Source organism: Zingiber officinale, chromosome 1B (assembly GCF_018446385.1).
Source record: "Zingiber officinale cultivar Zhangliang chromosome 1B, Zo_v1.1, whole genome shotgun sequence".
Lineage (NCBI taxonomy): Eukaryota > Viridiplantae > Streptophyta > Magnoliopsida > Zingiberales > Zingiberaceae > Zingiber > Zingiber officinale.
The window spans coordinates 124,930,486-124,952,060 of NC_055986.1; the positions used below are offsets into that span (position 1 = coordinate 124,930,486).

The 21,575-nt window shown below is 39.6% G+C and overlaps 1 protein-coding gene across 1 annotated transcript; it reads right to left on the reverse strand.

The window, feature by feature from the left end:
- Positions 1–1,869: 1,869 nt before the first annotated feature.
- LOC121977102 (U-box domain-containing protein 43-like) lies at positions 1,870–21,494 on the reverse strand. The gene is made up of 5 exons (XM_042529639.1): positions 20,966–21,494; positions 20,095–20,889; positions 18,557–18,863; positions 4,080–4,550; positions 1,870–3,483 (listed from the first exon to the last, which is right to left on the reverse strand). Exons 1-5 carry the CDS (start codon positions 21,389–21,391, stop codon positions 2,369–2,371), a joined length of 3,114 nt encoding a protein of 1,037 aa, XP_042385573.1. The 5' UTR covers positions 21,392–21,494; the 3' UTR covers positions 1,870–2,368.
- Positions 21,495–21,575: the final 81 nt, after the last annotated feature.

Below are 21,575 nucleotides of genomic sequence, written 5' to 3' on the forward strand. Positions count from 1 at the left end.
CTGTACGGGCATTCTCCAGACTAGTCACTTCATGCTCGATCGGCTAGTGCAGTAGAGATTTGCTCGACCCTCCTTTGGTGAGCCCGTTGGTTTTTTGACGTTGACCTTATTGACTTTGACCTCCACGTTAATTGCTATCTTCGTCCTTTGACCCACACTTAATGGGCCCCCATTTATCGCCGCATCATCCCACTAGTCTTCACAGCTGATGACCTCCTTTGTGCCACGACAAAGATCATGGGGAAGAGCACTTACAGGACAGTCTACAATGCGACACGAGGATGGAAGCCAAGTTGCAATGAAGAGGCTAAGGGAGAAGATTGCCAAGAGCCAAAAAGAATTCGAGACCGAGGTGAATGTGATCAGAAAGATTTGGCATCTGAATCTTTTGCCTACGAGAGCTTACTACTTGGGGTCTAAAGAAGAGAAGTTCCTGGTCTTCGATTTAATGCCCAAGGGCAACCTTTCCTCCTTTCTCCATGATAAGTTCTTGTTCACCGCTGCCCTTTTAGTGGTTCTCATTGAGCAGTTTTTCCCTGCTCCGTCGAACCAATTTGGGGGCTTTTATGGAGCAGAGAGCAGTTTGTTTCCGATGGAGTTTGACGAAGACTTGGAGATTGACCTTGTCAACTTCTTCGCACCGGCTAGTTCGCACTTGACCCCGACGAGGTCGCCCATCGCCACCACGAGGTCGCACGCCCCGCTTTGCCCGACGATGTTGCACCTCACTAGCAAACTCGCAGCGGGCAAGGCCAGGGCTAGTTTGCGGCCCCATCGTCGAGATGTTGCGGTGGCGAGATCGACTTGATGACGGATGGAAAGTGGGTTCCGTCTGATTTGAATGGATAAGAAAATGAGTTAAATTTGATTCGCTAATGAATTTAAAATCCATCTGTCCGTACTTAACGGAAGAAAGTCGATCGATTCATGGGAAATCCATGCTTTATATGCCACAATGATCTGAAGTAAACATGGTATTAGTGTGTTTATAGTATCTCTTAAATTTAGAATAAACTATCTATTTTATTAAATTTAAATAATTATTAAAAATATTATATCAACTATCCTAAAAATTTTATTTTTTCTTCTCTTTTAATTTTTTATTATTTTTTTCTCTATATAATATCTACTTTTCATTATCTAATACATACATTTTATTTTTTTCTCTTTATCAAATTAAATGATATTTTAATATTTAGATAATAAATTTTATTCTTTCAATTTAGAGAAGTAATATTTATATAATCTAAATTTATGAAATGGATAGGATAATTAACGTAAAAAAAATTATATAAAATATAAAATTTAAGATGAATTTTATATTAAGTAAAGTGATGATGATGTTCTTATGTTTAAACTATAATGAATAAAAATGTAAACATCCTAAATTAAAAAAAATATTATATCGATGTCTTAAAAAAATAAAATAAAATAAAATAAAATCAACTCAACTCAATGTAATTATAATTTAAGATTTATACGATATAAAAAGTTAACAAGTAGTTAATATAATATAAATAATAATTTTGATGAAGTTAAAATAATTTTGACATAAATAATAATTTTGATATAATAATATTAAGAGATCCTAAATCCTAAATACACCCTAAATATGTTTAGTAACTATCCAATAGCTTTTACATGTTATAGCAAGTGATAATTTCTACATAGTACAAATTCTAAATTAATCCTTATAGTATTAGATCAACCAATATTTTTCGAATAAAATCATAAGAGATGCTTGAGAGATAACCCATTATTTTTTTTAAAAAAAAGATGCAATTTTTTATGATTTGTAAAATTTAGAGTGCCCTTTTTATTTTTATCAAATTATAAAATCATGGTTAAAAAAAATTAAAATGATACTACTTTTCAACAGATATAAAAATCATAATATTAAGAGATGAAATATCATATGGCCCTTCTCCCTCAAACCGTTAACTTTTCTAAGATACATGAACGTCTGTTCCAACTACGTTGCAAAATCCAAACAATTGTTGATTTCTCTTCTGTAGCACTCTGCAAATTATCATGTGTCTCCAGAAAGAATTTGGCATGGAACTGACTCATCATTGTGGCAGAGAACCCTCATGGAAGCAGTTCAACAAATCTCTAAGCCCCAGTTCTCTGCCATTGCTAGTCAAGATTCTTCACCTCAGCACAAAAAGTTGCTAAAGGTCTACTTAGCCAAGGAAGCCATGTAAGGGTCAGGAAGGAGGCTCCTCAAAATTGCTTCTATGATCAACAGTTCTTAAGTCTGTATACTTGAATATTTCTAGTGCTGTTGTTTTGTATTGAGCTAACTTGAACTTAAAATACGATAAATTTCATTCCTTTTCGTTATCCTGAAGATGCATTCTAGAAATAATTATCTGTTTCTCTTTTTCCCTTGATTTGAACTCACCTTGATTCCACCAGATAGAACTCTCAAATTGGCCAAAGCGTCCTGAGCATATCGCTTGGTGTTGGCGTTCCCATACTTCATAGCTCCAATCAGTGCCATCACAAGACCTTGATCATTTGAATAGTCCATAGCAATCATCTCGACTTGGAAAAACTTTTCCACTAATAGTGTAACATGTTCTTGGAGTTTTCCTGGTCGCACCTCTTTGAACAAATGTATCATAGCATCAAAGACGCCAAGCTGTTCTAGCTCCTCTTTCGCATTCTTAATGCTTTGAACATCTAGGAGAACTGTGGAAAGTGCTTCCACTGCAGCTAACTGAACATCCATATTATCGTCGCCCATGAGATCAATCAGTGGCTTGATTGCATTTCCTTTTAGTAAACAAAAGGAATTACATTTGTCGCATGGAGCTTCATGTAGTGGGCATAAGATAGGAGCCATTGTTCTTCTTCCACATAGTAAAAGGAAGGGAGAACAAAGCCCATGCTGTAGTTGAGGTTCCAAAAGGTCAGTAGCAACTGAGGCCCTTATGGACTCAGAAAGGTACTTCAGACCAAGCGCAGCTTGGTGCTTCCATCTGCTATGCGAGTGGCTGCTCAGTTGTTCTAGGAAGATGCTCATGATCTGATTTTTCTGGACTATGGCAATTATCTCCAGGTCAGAACTCCTCGCATAATGTAATAGAAGGCCGAGCAGTCCATACACAATTCTTCTGCCTCTTCTGGAATTCCTTCCTGAAGAGTTTGATTGTTGCTCTATGAGCTTAGCTATTGTCCATGCCAGAAGATCATATCCAAGGACTGTCTTGACTTCATCATCTGAGAAGGAAAGGTTAGCAAGCAGGCATGCAATTTCGCATGTCTCCTCGGGAGAGCTATCAGCATCTAGCAATTTTATCCTCAATGAGACAATCTTGACATAAGCTCTGAATTCTTCCGAAAATGCATGCCCCAGCTTTTCGGATAACAAACTTAGAAGTCTACAAGAATATACTCTGTGCTTAATCTCTGGGTGTTCAACATAATGTACTAAAGATTTAATTCCATCACTGCTTTTAATGCAAGAAGCTGATATATCTGCATCAACATAAGTAAATAATAATATACTTGAAATAACCAGAACATGAATTTACCTACAAAATTTCAGATTTTATAAAAGAGCAAAGAAAGCTGAAAATCAATAGGATTGAACCATCAAGAACCTACGTCATGTTTTGAAGAAGTTAGGAGAAGAATTAAGAAAATAACTTGATGTAACCAGAAAATATTGACAGAAAAATTTGGTCAAACAGTTTCTATGATGACCTAGGCAAAGTCCTGTCAGTGTGGAAGAAATAGGCTTTGAAATTAAACCAAAAAAAAAAAAAACTCTTTTAAGTTGATGGTGGATGAGATATCCATTCATTAATTGATATCTGATCAGACAACAAAATGATACAGATTGGATTTATTACAAAATATTATTCACGAATAAAACGAATATTATGATTGACAGGAAATGGACATGTACTATTGCAAGAAAAAGAATGAACAGAGTGGAATTTCATTTATGAACACGATGAATAATAATTTGGAAACTTATCAAGGTAAATGATTTGTAATGATTGTATTCTGACCACCAATATGACCTCAAAGTATTAGATATGAAGGCAGTCTAACTCTACAAAGCTCACCTGATGCTCGAGGAGAAGAAACAATTCCGCAAAGAATATGTAGAATAGCAGCTTGACATCTACAAGATGAATTAGACAGAAGATCCAGCAGTTTATGCATTATGAATTCTGATTGCATATGATGTCCTTCTTTGTCAGCGAAAGAAAATTCCCAGTGTCCAGATTTGGAGACAATGTTAGCGATAGTTGATGCTGCCAATTCATTGGTCTCAGTAAAAAAATCTTGCTGCTTTGAAAAAAGGATATTTGTAAGTGCTGGAAGAATGCCAAAATCTACTAGTATAGCAGCACTTTCATCCAGTGTTGACAAGTTAACCAAGGCATGTAAGCTAGATTTCTTCTGCTCTTGACTGCACGAGAGCATATCTACCAGGATTTGACCTCCTTGTCTAGTAATGTAATCTTTGCCGATGTTTGTTAAACTCATTTTTCCAAGGAGAGTTGCCGTCTCCAGTTTAATATCTTCAGCCCCTAAAAACAAAAAGAGTAAATGTTATTTGAAAGAAACAAAATTATTAATATGAAGTACAAAACTTCTTTAACATTCAGAAATATGTTGCCTTGATGTCTTCACTATCTGAATCCTTGGACAATTATTTAAATAACATGACTAAATTATTAAAATTCATTTAAACTAATTAACATGTGAGCTAATCTTAACTCCGCCTATGGCGAATTAGTCATGACCGGTCCCAAATCTGAATAAAGGAGGAGGGTTGCATTAGCTTGCTAACTAGCATTAAACTATGACAAATGTTTAATAATTGAATTCATTAAACTATTGTGCTAATGCTAGGTTGTTCCCCGAAAAGAACGCGTTGCAAGATCTATAACGTCTTGACAAAGACCGCTACATCTCCAAAACTCAGGTGTAATGTTAAATATGCAAGAGTTCGCGTTGCAAGTCCAACTGTAACGTATCGGCAAGAACCGCTACATCTCCACGAGAACTTGAGTGTAGTGTTAAATAGATAAGAGTTCTCACACCATAGGTTGGATAAGAACTAATAGTCTAAAATTTGGAACATGCAACATAAGAACTCTCACCGATAAATCAATGGAGGTAGTAGACACGATGATTAGGAGAAGAATTAGTATTTTATGTGTACAATGGATCCTTCCTCGGGACCTCGCATAGCCGGAGCTTCGTGCACCGGGCTGCCCTTTACATGATATCAGAGTGCAAAAAAAAAGACTACCTGCACTACCCTAATTTACAGTCACGTCACCCTAAGTTACTGCAGCCGCCCAAAATCAACATCTCGCCACCATGTCTGAAACAATTTCTGAAAAATCCAATGATACCAAGAAATTGGTAAAGGTTGCTGCAGCCCTGCCACCTACTTCAGAATCTCCATTCAGATTACCACCATAAAATTGAATGGAGAAAACTTTCTATACGAATGTATATTCATGGAAGAAAGAAAATTGGCTATTTGTCAGGAGAAAAAAGGCAGTCTGAGATCGAGGATCCAACCTACCTAACATGGGATGCTGAAAATTCTATGGTGATGACTTAGTTGGTGAATTCAATGGAGGAAGATATAAGCTCTAACTACATGTGCTATCACACGACTAAGGAGCTTTGGGAGAACATTAATCAAATGTATTATAACTTGGGTAATCAATCTCAAGTATATCAATTAACGTTGAAACTTGGAGAAATCTGCCAAGGTGAGGATAGTGTTACCAAGTATTTTAACTCATTGAAATGTCTTTGGCAAGATTTGGATTTATTTAATGATTATGAGTGGAAATCACCGGATGATTGCAAACATTATAAATAGGTGTCGGAAGATAATAAAAATTTTAAATTCCTTATTGGTCTTGATGTTGAGTTTGATGAAGTTAGAGGCAGGATAATAGGCAAGCAGCCCCTTCCTTTTCCAAGATTTGTCGTGAGGAAAGTCGTTGCCTTGTTATGCTTGGCAAAAAAAATTCCAACCGCATGATTGAAAATTCTGCCCTTGCTGCTCAAAGCAAAACTGATAGGAACTCTTCAAAAAGGGTTGAGGGAAAGACACGTGTGTGGTGTGAACATTGTAATAAGCCGTGACATATAGTGGAGACATGCGTGAAAATTCATGGTAAACTAGAAAACTGGAAGGGATCACATGAGGGCAGATTCAATCATTCATCTGCTGCCCATGAAGCTGAGCTTGTTCCCTTTAACAATGAGCAGATGAATCACCTTCTAAAGCTGTTGAAATCCAACTCTGGATTTTTGGGTACTCCTAATGCTTCCATTGCGCAAACAAGTAGTGATGCAATAGCTCTCACATGTAACTTTTTAATCCCTTAGATCATCGATTCAGGTGCTTCTGATCATATGACCAGTTTGTCTCATTTATTTCAAACTTACATCCCTTGTTCTAGTCATGAAAAAATTCGTGTAGCAGATGGCTCATATTCCCCTATAGCTGGTAAAGGTTTGGTTAATTTATCTAAAACCATCTCTCTTAAATCTATTCTTCATGTCCCTAAACTTGCATGTAACCTTCTATCAGTTAGTAAATTATCCAAAAATTCTAATCGCAGTGTCATCTTTTTTGAATCCCACTATATTTTCCAAGAACAAAGCTCGAGGAAGCGGATTGGCAGTGCTAAACTAATAGATGACCTCTACTATTTTGAAGATTCAACTCCAAAAAATACACTCAAAGTCTCACTAGTACTAATTCGATCTCTATTAAGGATCAAATTATGCTTTAGCATTATAGACTAGGACATCCTAGTTTTCCTTATCTTAAAAAAGTATTTCCTAGTTTGTTTCATGGTTTGGATGATTATAAATTTTATTGTGAAAATTGTATTTTATCAAAAAGTCATAAAGTTGTTTATCCTTCAAGACCTTATCACGCTTCAAGACCGCTTTATTTAATCTATAGTGATGTTTGTGGTCTATCAAAAATCAATACTTTGTATGGTAAAAGGTGGTTTGTGACTTTTTTTATAGATGATCATACTCGTCTATATTGGATCTATTTGATAAGCAAAAAATATGAAGTTGAAATTTTATTTAAAAATTTTTACTATATGATTGAAACTCAATTTCAAAGTAAAATTGGAATACTTCATACTGATAATGGAACATAATATTTTAATGAAGTTCTTGGAAATTTCTTGAAAGAAAATGACATTCATCATTCATCTACTTGTGTTAATACACCTCAACAAAATGATATTGCTGAGTAGAAAAATAAGCACTTATTGGAAGTAGCATGTGCAATTATATTTTCTATAAATGTTCCTACATATCTTTGGGGACAAGCAATTTTAACTGTATCATACTTGATAAATAGAATGTCTACTCGTGTTTTAAACTATACTACACCCCTAAATTGCCTTAAGCAATCAAAACACGTATTATATCCCTGGTTTAAAGTGTCCTGTCGAGACGGTCGAAATGGGCGAAACATCTCATTCCGCCTAGCGACTGGCACCGACACAACCCCAGCACAAACCCACGACACCTGCGACGTTGCGCGATCCACAACGGAGGAGTCGCTCGACCCCGCAACAGCAGCGGAGGGGTCGCATAACCCTTCCACTACCTCCGCGAAGGCGTTGCGCGACCCTGCGACTGCTGCAGAGGGGTCGTACGACCACCGCAATCACGTCGGAGGAGTCACGCGATCTCGCGACCATGGCTGAGGAGTTGTGCAACCCCGTGGCAATGGCGAAATCGCGTGAGCTCGTGAGTGGTATCGGATTTCGGATTTTTTTAAATTAAACTTAGGTTAATTATTTTAATCAACTACTAACTATAATAGAGATAATCTAAAGAGGTTTTATTAAACCCTAATAAAATTATCTAATTAATTTTATATTTTATTTATTTTAATTTAAAAATTATAATAAAATTTTTATTTATTTATTTATCTATTTTCATATCTTTTCTTTTCTTAAAGATTATTTTTTATATTGTTTATTTTTTGAATATTTATGTTAAATATTTTATTTTTTAATTAATATATTTTATATTTAAAAAATACCGAAACTATATCGGCACGGTACGATACGATACCAAAACTATATCATTCCGATCCAGACCGAAATCCTGACACGAGTCGAAATTTTAAACCTTGATTATATCTACTCTCCCTCCTAAAGTATTTGGATGCATGGTTTATGTCTACTTATTAAGTAAAGGACTGTCCAAATTAGATCCAAGGGCTGAAAAAATGTGTTTTAATGGGTTATGCTCCAAACATGAAAGGTTATAAGTGTTTTAATCCAAACACTAGGAAGACTAAAGTAACTATGAATGCTACTTTTTTTGAACATCAACCTTATTTCTACAAAATTCTCTTTTGGAGGAGAACCAACGAGAAGATATTTTTTGGGATATTATTCCCACTACTTTACCAATACCAAAACCTATACATTGTGAAAATAGAAATGAAACTATTATCCCTAGTTCCATTTTGTCTAGCATTTCTGATTCTACCACAGGGGAAGAAGTACTATATGAACTTCCAAAGGAACATAATACAGAGTTCCATGTCTATACGAGGAGAAAGAATCATTAAAAGAGTAGAGCCTACTACTCCTTTAGCACAGGATGAATCTAACACATTGGGTAATGAACCTGGAGAAGATTCAGGTACTCTAAACACTTCTTCAACAAATATTCCTAGTCGAGATAAATTATCTGTTTATGATAATGTTTCTAGTCCTAATAACCTATCTATTGATCTTGATATTCTCATAGCTAATCGAAAAGGAAAAAGCTTATGTATTGACTATCCAATTTCCAAATATTTATCCTATGGTAAGCTATCAAAAAGATATACAACCTTTATATCCAAAATTACTGACTTGTTTGTACCAAGGAGCATTCAGGAAGCACTCAATCATCCAGACTGGAAATCAGCAGTAATGGAAGAGATGAATGCTCTAAAGAAAACTGGAACATGGGAAATTATAGATCCACCTAGTGATCATAAAACAGTTGGATGTAAGTGGGTGTTCATAGTAAAATTGAGAGCACATGGAGAAGTAGAAAGATACAAAGCAAGACTTGAGGTCAAAGGATTTACACAAACATATGGATTGGACTACCAAGAGACCTTCGCTCCAATTGCAAAAATAAACTCTATTCGTGTATTATTATGTGTAGCTGCTAATTGTAACGGGCCTTGTTGGATATAAGTGATGTGAATGGAGAAGAGGTGGAAGATGAAAGAGGTTCCATTATGAATGAGACTTTAGTCCCACGTTGGGAGTTTCATGGCATGTTGGTTGGTTATATTGATTCACATGCATTGAGGATGTGAACAAATGCATGGGGAGAGGCTCTCTCTCACGCGTAGGTGCGCAGGGGGTGCAAATCCAGGCCCGGATTGCACTGAACCATGTTGACTCGTGTGCGGGCACGACCTGCGCGCACTGAATGCCAGACCGATCAGGGTAATATTTTTCCACGTAAACTTTTTTGCTGCTTATGTAACGGATGCATTAAAGAAAGGTTAATGTAGTCGAGTAAAACGTTGACGTTATACAACTGGCAAATAATGATCATTAAACGATCATTAACGTTGCCCATTGATCTGAGCTCCTATATAAGGAGGCTGCGACCACAGGCAAAAGGTTACGCACATAAGAAAGAAAAACAGCAGAAGCTCTCCACCTACGTTCCCTCCTCCTCTGTCGTGCAACTTTTGCTCGGCGGAGTGCCCGTGATAGTTCGGGTACTACTCAGTTCGTCGTGACCATCAGTGCTTGGTGGAAATCACGGTTAACCGTTGTATCCTGGGAAACAAACGACCTGAGGAAACCTCGAAACACAGCCGAAGGTGAGACGAATCTGTTTTAAGAAAACTGCATATTGTAGGCCTCGGTTCACACGTTTGGTTGCTCGAATCGCTCGCCCGGTTGCAACGCCCGCTCGGCCTCATCGCCCGTCTGGTCGTCTTGCTAGGCAAAATTCGCTCGGCAGATAACTCGATCGACTTTTCCGTCCGGTCAGCTGTACGCGCGCTCAACTCGCCCAGCCTCTCCACTCACCCGATCGACCTCTCTGACTGCTTGTTCGATCGCCCTGTCTGCTTCACCCGACCGGCCTATCAATCGACCTGTTTGATTGCCCGACCGGCCTCTCGCTCAACCTGTCTTATTTCCCAATCGGCCTATAGCTCGGCCTGCTCTCCCAACAGGCCACTAACCCGGTCGACTTCTCTGTCCGGTCGAACTTGCTCGGCCTTACTACCCAGTCGGCCTCTCTGCTGTGTGACTCGGACGCGGGGTTGGTCGCTCACCGGCTCGGCCTAACTGCCCAGTCGGCCGCTCTGCACTCTTCCCGATCGGCCAATCTACTGCTTGCTCGCCCGGCCATTAAGTCCGCTCAGACTTTGCTGCTCGGACTCGGAGCTCGGTCTGTACTCAACAATTAGCATAAACCAGGCCCTACTGGCAGCCTAAGATTATTAGCTCAGGTCATTTCAACAGATAAATAAATTTAATTCAGCATACTCTGTAAATCTCCGACGGCAGATTATTTTGTCCAACAATCTTGAAACAGATTCGCTTCTGTTGAGATGGTCACTGAATAGAATGTTGACAACAAGTGAAGGTCTCCTCCGCCCCGATTGAAACGGTGCCAATCAATCACGGGTAAAAGCCAGAGAAGTTTAGGGGACTAGACTTTAAAAGGTGGTAGTAGAAGATGTTCTTCTACTTAACCACGCTCAATCTGGCTCAGTTCTTGACTGAGGACCCTCCCAAGCGTGTTGAGGATGCTGATGCGCAGATTATAAGTGCAGTAGAGGCATGGACTCATTCTGAGTTCCTTTACCGAAACTACATCCTTAACTGCTTTGCTGACTCGCTGTACGCTGTGTATAGCATGAAGAGAATGGCTAAGGAGCTGTGGGAGTCCCTGGACAAGAAGTACAAGACGGAGGATGCAGGGCCAAAAAGTTCATCATGGCCCGATTCCTGGACTACAAGATTGTTGACTCCAAGACGATGATCAGCTAAGTCGAAGAACTTCAAGTGATCTTGCATGAGATCCACTGAGAAGGGATGATTCTGAGTAAATCCTTGCAGGTGGCTGCTATCATTGAGAAGCTACCTCTCGTCTGGAAGGGCTTCAAGAACTACCTGAAGCACAAGCGGAAGAAGATGAATGCGGAGGAACTCATTATTAGACTTCGCATCGAAGAAGACAACAAGAGTTTAGAGAGAAAGTTGTTCTCTCTAAAAATCCAACGTGGTCAAGCACGGTCAAAGCTCGAAACGGAAGAACTCCAAATCTTCCAAGATGGGACTAGAGGAGGCATTAGCAAGAAGAAGTTCTCTAGGAAGTGCTTCAACTGTGACAGAGTCGGTCACAAATCTTCGGAGTGCAGAAAGCCGAAGAAGCAGGAGGCCAACCTGAACGAGGGACCAGAAATGGACGACCTTTGCGCTGTGGTCTCTGAACTGAACCTGATCGGTTCAAACTCGTGGCAATGGTGTATTGATACTGGAGTCACCAGACATGTGTGCTGCAACAAGGAGCTGCTCCACAACTTCGAAGAAATCACTAGAGACAAGCTGTTCATTAGGAACTCAGCAACCTCGGACATTATGGGCCAAGGAACAGTGGTGCTGAAGATGACCTTGGGTAAGGATCTTACTCTGAACAATGTGTTGTATATTCCAGAGATTCGGAAGAATCTAATGTCCAGATCATTGTTAAGCAAGCATGACTTTCGCATTATTTTTAGTCGGACAGAGTTGTATTGTCAAAGAATGGAATGTCTGTAGGAAGGGGTTATGTTTCTGATGGGCTATTCAAGCTCAATGTAATGGCCATTAGGCCTAAGATAAATAAAAATGAAAGTTATTCCACTTATATGCTTGAGTCTTCATATTTATGGCATGGTAGACTAGGACATGTTAACTATAATGTGTTGTGTAGATTAATAAATATACAAAGCATACCTACATTCCACTTTGACCCAAAACACAAGTGTGAGATTTGTGTTGAAGCGAAAATGACAAGGTCATCCTTTAAACATATTGAAAGAAATAACGAACCACTTGATTTAATCCACACTGACGTGTGCGACCTAAAAGGTACTCCAACACGTGGTGGTAATAAATACTTCATCACTTTTGTAGATGATAACACAAAATATTGTTATGTGTATCTTTTCAAAAGTAAGGATGAAGCTATAGAGAAATTTTCTCTCTATAAAAATGAGGTTGAAAACCAACTTAATAAAAAGATTAAGGTGGTTCGAAATCACCGAGACGATGAATACGTATCACCATTCGCTGAGTTGTGTGCTGAACATAGAATCAGACACGAAACAACAGCTCCTTATACTCCTCAGCAAAATGGAGTTGCTGAGTGAAAGGACCGAACTCTAAAGGAAATGATGAATGCTCTTCTATTAAGTTTTGGACTGCTAGAGTTCATGTGGGGGAAGCTGTGTTAATAGCTAATTACCTTTTAAATAAGGTGCCCCGAATGAAGATAGATAAGAGCCCTTATGAGTTGTGGAATGAAAGACAATCATCCTACAAATATTTACGAATGTGGGAGTGTCTACCAAAGTGTTAGTATCTGATCCGAAAAGGATTAAGATAGGACCAAAGACTGTTGATTGCATATTTATTGGATATGTACAGAACAACAATGCGTATCGATTTTTTATGTATGAGTCACAAATATCGGAGATACACAAGAACTCGATAATAGAATCGAGAAATATCTCGTTCTTTGAGCATGTGTTTCCGTATAAGACCCAAGAGGATGCTAGCTCCTCAAAGCGGACATATGAAACACAAAGTGAAGATGATGATGGAGGTTGAGCTTAGACGGAGCAAAAGAGCTCGGGTAGAAAAATCCTATAAATCGGATTTTATTACTTTCATGTTGGAAAGTGAGTCCCGAAGTTACTCAGAAGCTGTAGGCTCTTCTGATGGACCCCATTGGAGAGAGATAATTGCATCTGAGATAGACTCTATCTTGCAAAATCACACTTGGGAACTTGTGGATTTTCCTCTTGGAAGTAAACCACTAGGTTGCAAGTAGATCTTCAAGAAGAAAATAAAGTCAAATGACACACTTGGTAAGTATAAGGCCAAATTGGTAATCAAAGGATATCGACAACGAGAAGGCCTTGATTACTTTGATACGTATTCTCCATTGTCGAGAATAACTTTTATTAGAGTATTGTTGGCTATTGTCGGTCTATGGAATCTCGAAATACATCAGATGGATGTAAAGACTGTCATTTTAAACGGAGATTTAAAAGAGGAAATCTACATAGAGCAACCTGAGGGGTTTTCTATGCCAGGACAGAAAAACAAGGTATGTAGATTGGTGAAGTCATTATATGACTTGAAACAAACACCAAAGCAGTGACATGAGAAATTTGATAATGTCATGAAGGAATGTGGATTTAAAATTAATGAATATGATAAATGTGTCTACATGAAAGTCGCAGAGAATGACTATGTCATCTTGTGCCTATATGTAGATGATATACTTATCATTGGAAGTAATGATAAGATAATCAAATCCACTAAAGATATGTTGAACTCAAGATTTGACATGAAAGACATGGACCTAGCTGATGTGATTCTAGGAATCAAAATTCTTAGAACGACAGGACTTGTTCTTAGTTAGTTCCATTACATGAACAAGATTCTTGAGAAATTCACCAAGGGTGATCGTTGGCACGAACGCCGATAGATACGAGTCAACATCTATCGATAAATCGAGGTGAAAGTATCTCTCAAATAGAGTACTCTCGAGTGTACCTGATGAGTTGTACACAACCAGACTTGGCCTACGCAGTAAGTAAACTGAGTAGATACACGAGTAATTCCGGTGTTGAGAAAGGGATAACAAGAGTACTGAGGTACTTGAGATATACTCGTGAATATGGACTATATTATACGAGATATCCTGCTGTGATCGAAGAATACAGCGATGCGAGTTGGATATCTGACATAAATGACTCTAAATCTACGAGTAGATATGTATTCACTCTTGAAGGTGCAGCCATATCCTGGAAATCTTCTAAGTAAGCGGTAATAACCAGATCTATGATGAAATTTGAGTTTTTAGCTCTTGACAGATGTGGTGAAGAGGTTGAATGGCTACAACAATTCTTAGAAGATAGTCCACGATGGCCGAAACCTATGCCGGCAATTTGCATACATTACGATAGTCAATCAGCAATTGGTCGAGTATAGAGCCATCTGTATAATGGTAAGTCTAGGCATATACGCCGTAGACATAATACCATTAGACAACTACTCTCAATGGGAGTTATCATTGTTGATTATGTGAAGTCAAAAGATAACCTAGCGGATTCACTAACCAAGGGGTTAAACAGAGAGTTAGTTGCAAGCTCATCACGAGGAATAAGCTTGATGCCATTGTCAGCGATCAGTGCAGAGGGCACCCAACCTATGCTGACTGGAGATCCCAAAAGCTAGGTTCAAAGGGACAACGAATTTGCATTGACTAAACATACTGTGGGGTAGCCCAACCCAATAGAATAGTAACTGGATCAGGGTAAGTCGATGGACTTTTAATGATCAAGAAGAGTAGATGACTACTCTCGAGGGATCACTTATGTGAGAAATAAGTGAGTCTGCTTCAAAGAGAATTAGAGGCACAATTCTTAGAGCTTCTCACAGAACCAGGCGTGTTCATGGCCAAGAACGAACCCATTCATGAGAACTGAGTTGTATCAGGAAAAGTCTTGGGTGAAATATTTCAATGCTTACACTAACGACAGAATAGCTCAAGGACATCGTATCTACTATCAGCCAGTAAGCAAATAGATCTTCATAAGAGAAGGTTCAAAGGGTAAATCAACCTATCATATATTGGACTCAACTGCTGAATGCTATCACATACCCTATCTCCATTCATGTGGGGGATTGTTGGATATAAGTGATATGAATGGAGAAGAGGTGGAAAAGGAAAGAGGCTCCATTGTGAATGAGACTTTAGTCCAACATTGGGAGTTTCATGGTATGTTGGTTGGTTTATATTGATTCACATGCATTGAGGATGTGAACAAATGCATGGGGAGAGGCTTTCTCTCACGCGTGAGTACGCAGGGGGTGCAAATCCAGGGCCCGGATTGCACTGAACCATGTTGACTCGTGTGCGGGCACGACCTGCGAGCGCCAAATGCCGAACCGGTCAGGACAAAATTTATCCAAGTGGAACAACCAATATTTTGCCACGTAAACTTTTTTGCTGCTTGTGTAACGGATGCATTAAAGAAAGATTAATGCAGCCGAGTGAAACGTTGGCGTTACACAGCTGGCAAATAATGATCATTAAACGATCATTAACATTGCCCATTGGTGTGAGCTCCTATATAAGGAGGCTGTGACCACATGCAAAAGGTTACGCACATAGGAAAGAAAAGCAGCAAAAGCTTTCTACCTACGTTCCCTCCTCCTTTGTCGTGCAACTTTTGCTCGACGGAGTGCCTGTGATAGTTCGGGTACCACTTAATTCGCCGTGACCATCAGTGCTTGGTGGGAATCACGGTTAACCATTCTATCCTAGGAACAGATGACCTGAGGAAATTTCAAAGCATAGCCGGAGGTGGGGCGAATCTGTTTCAAGGAAACTGCGTATCGCAGGCCTCGGTTCACATGTCTGGCTGCTCGCATCGCTCACCCGGTTGCAGCGCCCGCTCGACCTCATCGCCCGTCCTGTCATCTTGCTCGACGAAATTCACTCGACAGATAACTCGGTCGACCTTTCCGTCCGATCGGCTGCACGCGAGCTCAGCTTGCCCGGCCTCTCCACTTGCCCGGTCGACCTCTCTGGCCGCTCGTTCGATCGCCCTGTCTGCGATCGGCCTATCTGCTTCGCCCGATCGATCTATCGATCGACCTGTCTGATTGCCCGACCGACCTCTCGCTCAGCCTATCTTATTTCCCGATCGGCCTATAGCTCGGCCTGCCTGCTCTCCCGACCGACCTCTAACCCAGTCAGCTTCTCTGTCCGGTCGAACTTGCTCGACCTTACTACCCAGTCGGCCTTTCTGCTGTGCGACTCGAACACGAGGTTGATCGCTCACCTACTCGGCCTGCCCGGTCGACCGCTCTGCACTCTTCCTTATTGGCCAATCTATTGCTTACCCACCCGGCCATTAAGTCCGCTCGGACTTTGCTGTTCAGACTCGGAGCTCGGTCTGCACTTAGCAATTAGCAGAAACCAGCCCCTGTTGGCAGCCTGAGATTATCAGCTCAAGTTATTTTAACAAATAAGTGAATTTAATTCAATGTATTTAAATTCAGCTAATACTCGTAAATCTCCGGCAACAGATTGTTTTGTCCAACAGCCCTTACACCAATTAGATGTCAAGAACGCATTTCTAAATAGAGTGTTAGAAGAGGTGTTTATGAACTTGCCACCAGGATTTCAAGAGTGTCTCGACAGTAGAAAAGTTTGCAAACTAAGAAAGTCTTTATACGGCCTTAAACAATCTCCAAGAACTTGATTCGAACATTTTACGAAAGCTGTAAAAAGCTATGGATACTTTCAAAGCCAAGCTAACCATACAATGTTCTATAAAACCTCTAATAAAGGTAAAATTTCCATCCTTATTGTCTATGTGGATGACATCTTAATAGGAGATGATATTGAAGAATTGATACATTTGAAGAGAGATGACATGAGATTTTGAGATAAAAAACATACGACCACTAAAGTATTTTCTAAGTATGGAATTTGCAAGGTCTCGAGAAGGAATCTTTGTGAACCAAAGAAAATGCATTTTAGATCTACTCAAAGAGATGGGGATTCTAGGATGCAAAGTTGCTGAAACTCCAATTGAAGTTAATCTAAAACTTAATCCTGCTAAACCTGAAGATGTGATTGAAATAGAAAATTTTCAAGGTTGGTAGGGAAATTAATCTACCTATCACATACTCGCCCTGACATAGCATTTGTAGGATGTATGGTAAGCCAATTTATGTACTCACCAAGACAAGAACACTTTGATGCTACACACAGAATATTAAGATATCTCAAAGGAACCCTGTGAAAGGTTTGATGTTTAGAAAGCACGACAACCTACAAATAGAAGTCTATACTGATGTGGATTGGGTTGGTAGTACTACTGACAGACGATCAACTTTAGGTTATTGTACATTCTTTGGGGGGAACCTTGTTACCTGGCGAAGTAAAAAACAAAGTGTTGTCGCTAGAAGTAGTGCGGAGGCAGAATTTAGATCTCTTGCACATGGAATTTGTGAGGCAATTTGGATAAAGAGATTACTAGATGACTTGAAGATATCGTTTACGTTACCAATGAAAGTTTATTGTGATAACAAAGAAGGAATTTCAATTGCTCATAATCTAATTTTACATGGCAGAACGAAGCATGTTGAAGTTGACAAACACTTCATCAAGGAGAAAATTGAGTGTGACCTAATCTGTGTTTCATATGTACCAACTACTCAATAGATAGCTGATATACTCACTAAAGGGTTGCACAAAAAATAGTTTGAGGCTCTAGTAAACAAGCTAGCTATGGAAGACATCTACAAGCCAGCTTGAGGGGGAGTGTTGAAAGATATGATATTATATACAGAATATTTCACACTATTCTATATGATTGTATGTATCGTTTTAATTGATTATTGATTGATTTAGTTTCCTAGAATAACTCCATTGATTTAGTTTCCTAGAATAGCTCCACTATATTGGTATATAATTGTATATTGTATTCTTTCTTCTATTATTGAGAATAAAAAAATAAATTCTCTCAGAGACCTACTATGTTATATGAAGCTGAATGTTGGGCTATGACTCGAGCACATGAGCAGAAGATGAGAGTTGTAGAGATGGAGATGTTAAGGTGGATGTGTGGACATACGAGGATGGACAAAATAAGAAACGAGAGCATTAGAAAGAAAGTCGGAGTTGCATCTATTGAGGGAAAATTTGAGAGACGCGTTTAAGATGACAGACATATACTTAGACGATCAATAAATGCTCCAATTAGGCAATGCAAAACTATAACAAACACGCACATCAAACAAGGAAGAGGAAGACAAAAAAAGACTTTGTTAGTAACAATAAAATAAGATAAAATTTATTTAAGTATAGATGATGATATAGTAGGGGATAGAGTCCAATGACGTAAAATGATCCATATAGCCGACCACACCTAGTGGGATAAGGCTTGGTTATTATTGTAACATGTGAACTAATCTTTAATGCAATGGTAACAGTCAAGAGAAAGTTTATTGTTCCATGTTTTTGCGTTATACAAAAAAAGCTAATTAAATATTTATAATTTTAAATGCCTAACAAGTTTGCTATTAGCAATCTGAACTCCTCAATAGTTTGAGAAAATAGGGCGCATTCAGGATCCTATCTCCTTTTTGTAATCTCATAATACAGAAGTAACATACGATCACATATATTGGAGAGAATTTATAATTTTAGCTACATAAACCCAAATCAAATAGTAGAATAGTTGGATTCATACCACTGCACAATCTAGTCACTAATGGTTGAAATCTTCCAGCCATAGCTAAATGCTGAACATTGTCCTCAACCTTTTCAAGGTTTGCTAGTACTTCTTCAGCCAAATTTGATAATGTGGGATAATCTGGATTTTCAGCTATGCTTGACAGAAGAACTAAAGCCCCTTTCTCCAGTGCTATTTTGGTGCAATAATCAAGTTCATTAGAGAATTCAAGCAATAGCTTCAAAGCGTACTCCTTTTCCATTTCTGACCGCCCAATGAGGCTACGAATTACCAGTTTAATTATACCCTCTTCAAGCATGATTTGCTACACAGTATGTCCCCATGTTAATCATGCTATCATAACTAGGAAGAAATTCAGCAAAATAAAGATGAGACCGAAGATAGGAATAATCAAACAACTCACTGCATGAACATCACATAAAACTACTGATATTTTATCTGAACATAATTATCAAGAGTAAACACACTATTAGAAAGAATAATCATTTGGAAATCATGCAAACATTTAATATTGTACAGTTAGAAAGAGAGAATAATTAACAAAGTTTCAACATGACAAAGATACTCTTGCTTTCTTCAGTTTGACAGATTATATGCATTATGCATGTCACTCAGAAGGGACCCTATTCTTAGCTTTGCCATATTCAGATACCTATTTGCTGAATAAAAAGGACAACATGGAATTGCAATGTAAAACCAGAGGTTCGATGATAAATCAGGCACTTTCATAAACCCTGTCACTTTTGTCTAGGGTAGTATATGAATATAATATTCAAGAACAAAATTGATACTCAGCTCGACAAGAGTTGTTTGTGTTTGTTTGAACAGAATACATATAGATAGACATGATTTTGAACATTAGTGAGTTTGGCTCAATAATGTTCATAAGTTGTATCTATTTTTTTCTGAGATTATCTATAAATTGTTAAAAATGAGAAATAATATAAGCATTATTTATTATATAAATGATTTAACTAAATTATAATGAGCTATGTTGTCAGTTGAACTTTGATAAAAGGTCGTGCTTGGATCAAGTTCCACAAGCTTTTCAATATACAAGTTTGAACAACCTCAATAAGTTAAAAAAATAAGTTCGAATATTCAAGCTAAGCTCAGCTCCTTTACAACCCTGCTTTTGTCAAACAGGATCTAAAGGCCTTGCTGAACAGGAATCACAGCCTTTTTTCCATAATGGAGAATAATGTAATAGAGGAATCATTCCTCATATGAGGAACATGAAACATCAAAGAGACTTAATTAGGTCCTTTCATGCTGACCCCAGGTATGCCTAGAAGGTAAATGGGCATAATTTAGAGATCAGCAAACAGAAAACATGGAGAAGTGAATATGAATATGGACACAATTCACGTCGAATAAAGAAGAACCCTAGTGCAAGTGTTTCCATATTGATAAACAACTAGTGTGTCACAGCTATGCATCCCCTTATTAGCCTAGAAATAAGATCATATGTTAGTATAGCAACAGCCAGACCTGATCATTTGTAAAACATAGGTGTATCGGCCTATCAGGAGTACCTTACTTTCACCATCTTTCACCATGCTAAGCATCACCATCAGTGTTTTCCCCCTCAACTCTGAGCCAATCTTACTTGACTGGTCCTTCAACTGCCTCACCAGTAGATTGACGATGCCAGAATTCCTCACCTTATATCGGTATGCAGGGTGCTCCTCAGAGATCCTATATACGTTATCCAGCACCATCTCTATGCGCTCGACAGGGCATGAAGTTTCTTCTCCGAGATACTGCAACGCTAATTTAATCTGGATTTCCACATTCCGGTTAACCCACTCCTCGATTGCACCAGACAGACCAATGTTTGGCTTCAGCTCTAGCGACTGTAGTATCAGCCCGGTGACAGGACATGTTGGATCACGCTCATCTTCCGAGCAACGGTCAAGCCAATGACGGATTGCAGCACGCTCGTACGTCTGGGAAGACTCTATGACTACTGGATCCTTCATCACCTCCTTCGTCAGAGGGCAAAGGAAGTTATTGAAGGGCGAAATCTGCGCTTCTTCCTCGAAGCTACTAACGACCAAACCGCCCGCAAGGCTTGGCTCCCTCGACCAGTCATGAAGCGTCTTCTCAAGGGAGACCAAGATCCGCCGCTCTGCCACTGAGCTCAGGCCGGACAGATCCACCTTCAGAAGTTTGATTTGCTCTCCTAGCTTCGTGTGATCGGTCGGATCAATCCCGAGGGCGCGGGCGAGGTCCATGACAGTAGCACTCAACACCGCCTTGGAGCTCTGCTTCGCATCCGCCGCAACCCTTTGGAGGCCTGCATAAACCCTCTCCTCGGTGTCTGTGACCTGAATCAAAATCACATTTTACTGTCAGTGGAAGTAGCCGATCGGTTTGTTGGATACATTAAGGAGAGAATGCCACCTTGTGATGTGGCTGGTCCATGTCCCGGGAGAGGTCTGAAACCTTTTTGCTGAGGTCAGGGAGGGTGGATAGCGGAGCATCGAGGAGGGCAAGCCAGGCGGCGATGGAGGTCGCGCGGCTGCTTAGGACCTCGAAGAGGGGAACGCAGTGGATCAGGATGTAAATTGGACTCCGGGTGCGGTAAACAGATATAGTGGGTCGAGCAGCGTCGAGATCAGCGGCGACGCCCCCCAGAGCGGTGCGGACGGCCGGGGAGGACAGCAACTCAGGCTCGCGCGCGAGGCGGTGGACGATGCACTCGAGTCGCCGGGCGAAGTCCATGAATCGGCGCGCGGTGTCCCAGCGGTTCTCCTCTCCGCCGGCGCATATCTCGGCGAGGAAGAGGACAATGCACTCGAGCGCCGCCGCTCCGCCGTGTGACGTCATCGATTCGACGCTGGACCGAGTGAAAAGTATGACGACAACATGTCGTCTTAATAAAGCCTCAAAGCTCCACCACGCGGATAGACAAACCCAAACTATCCCGTCCTCTCATTCGTCATTCCGTTCGCTCCAAAAAAGCATGCCCATTCAGCTCTCCGTGTTTGCTGTTCTGGCAGAGCGAAGTCAG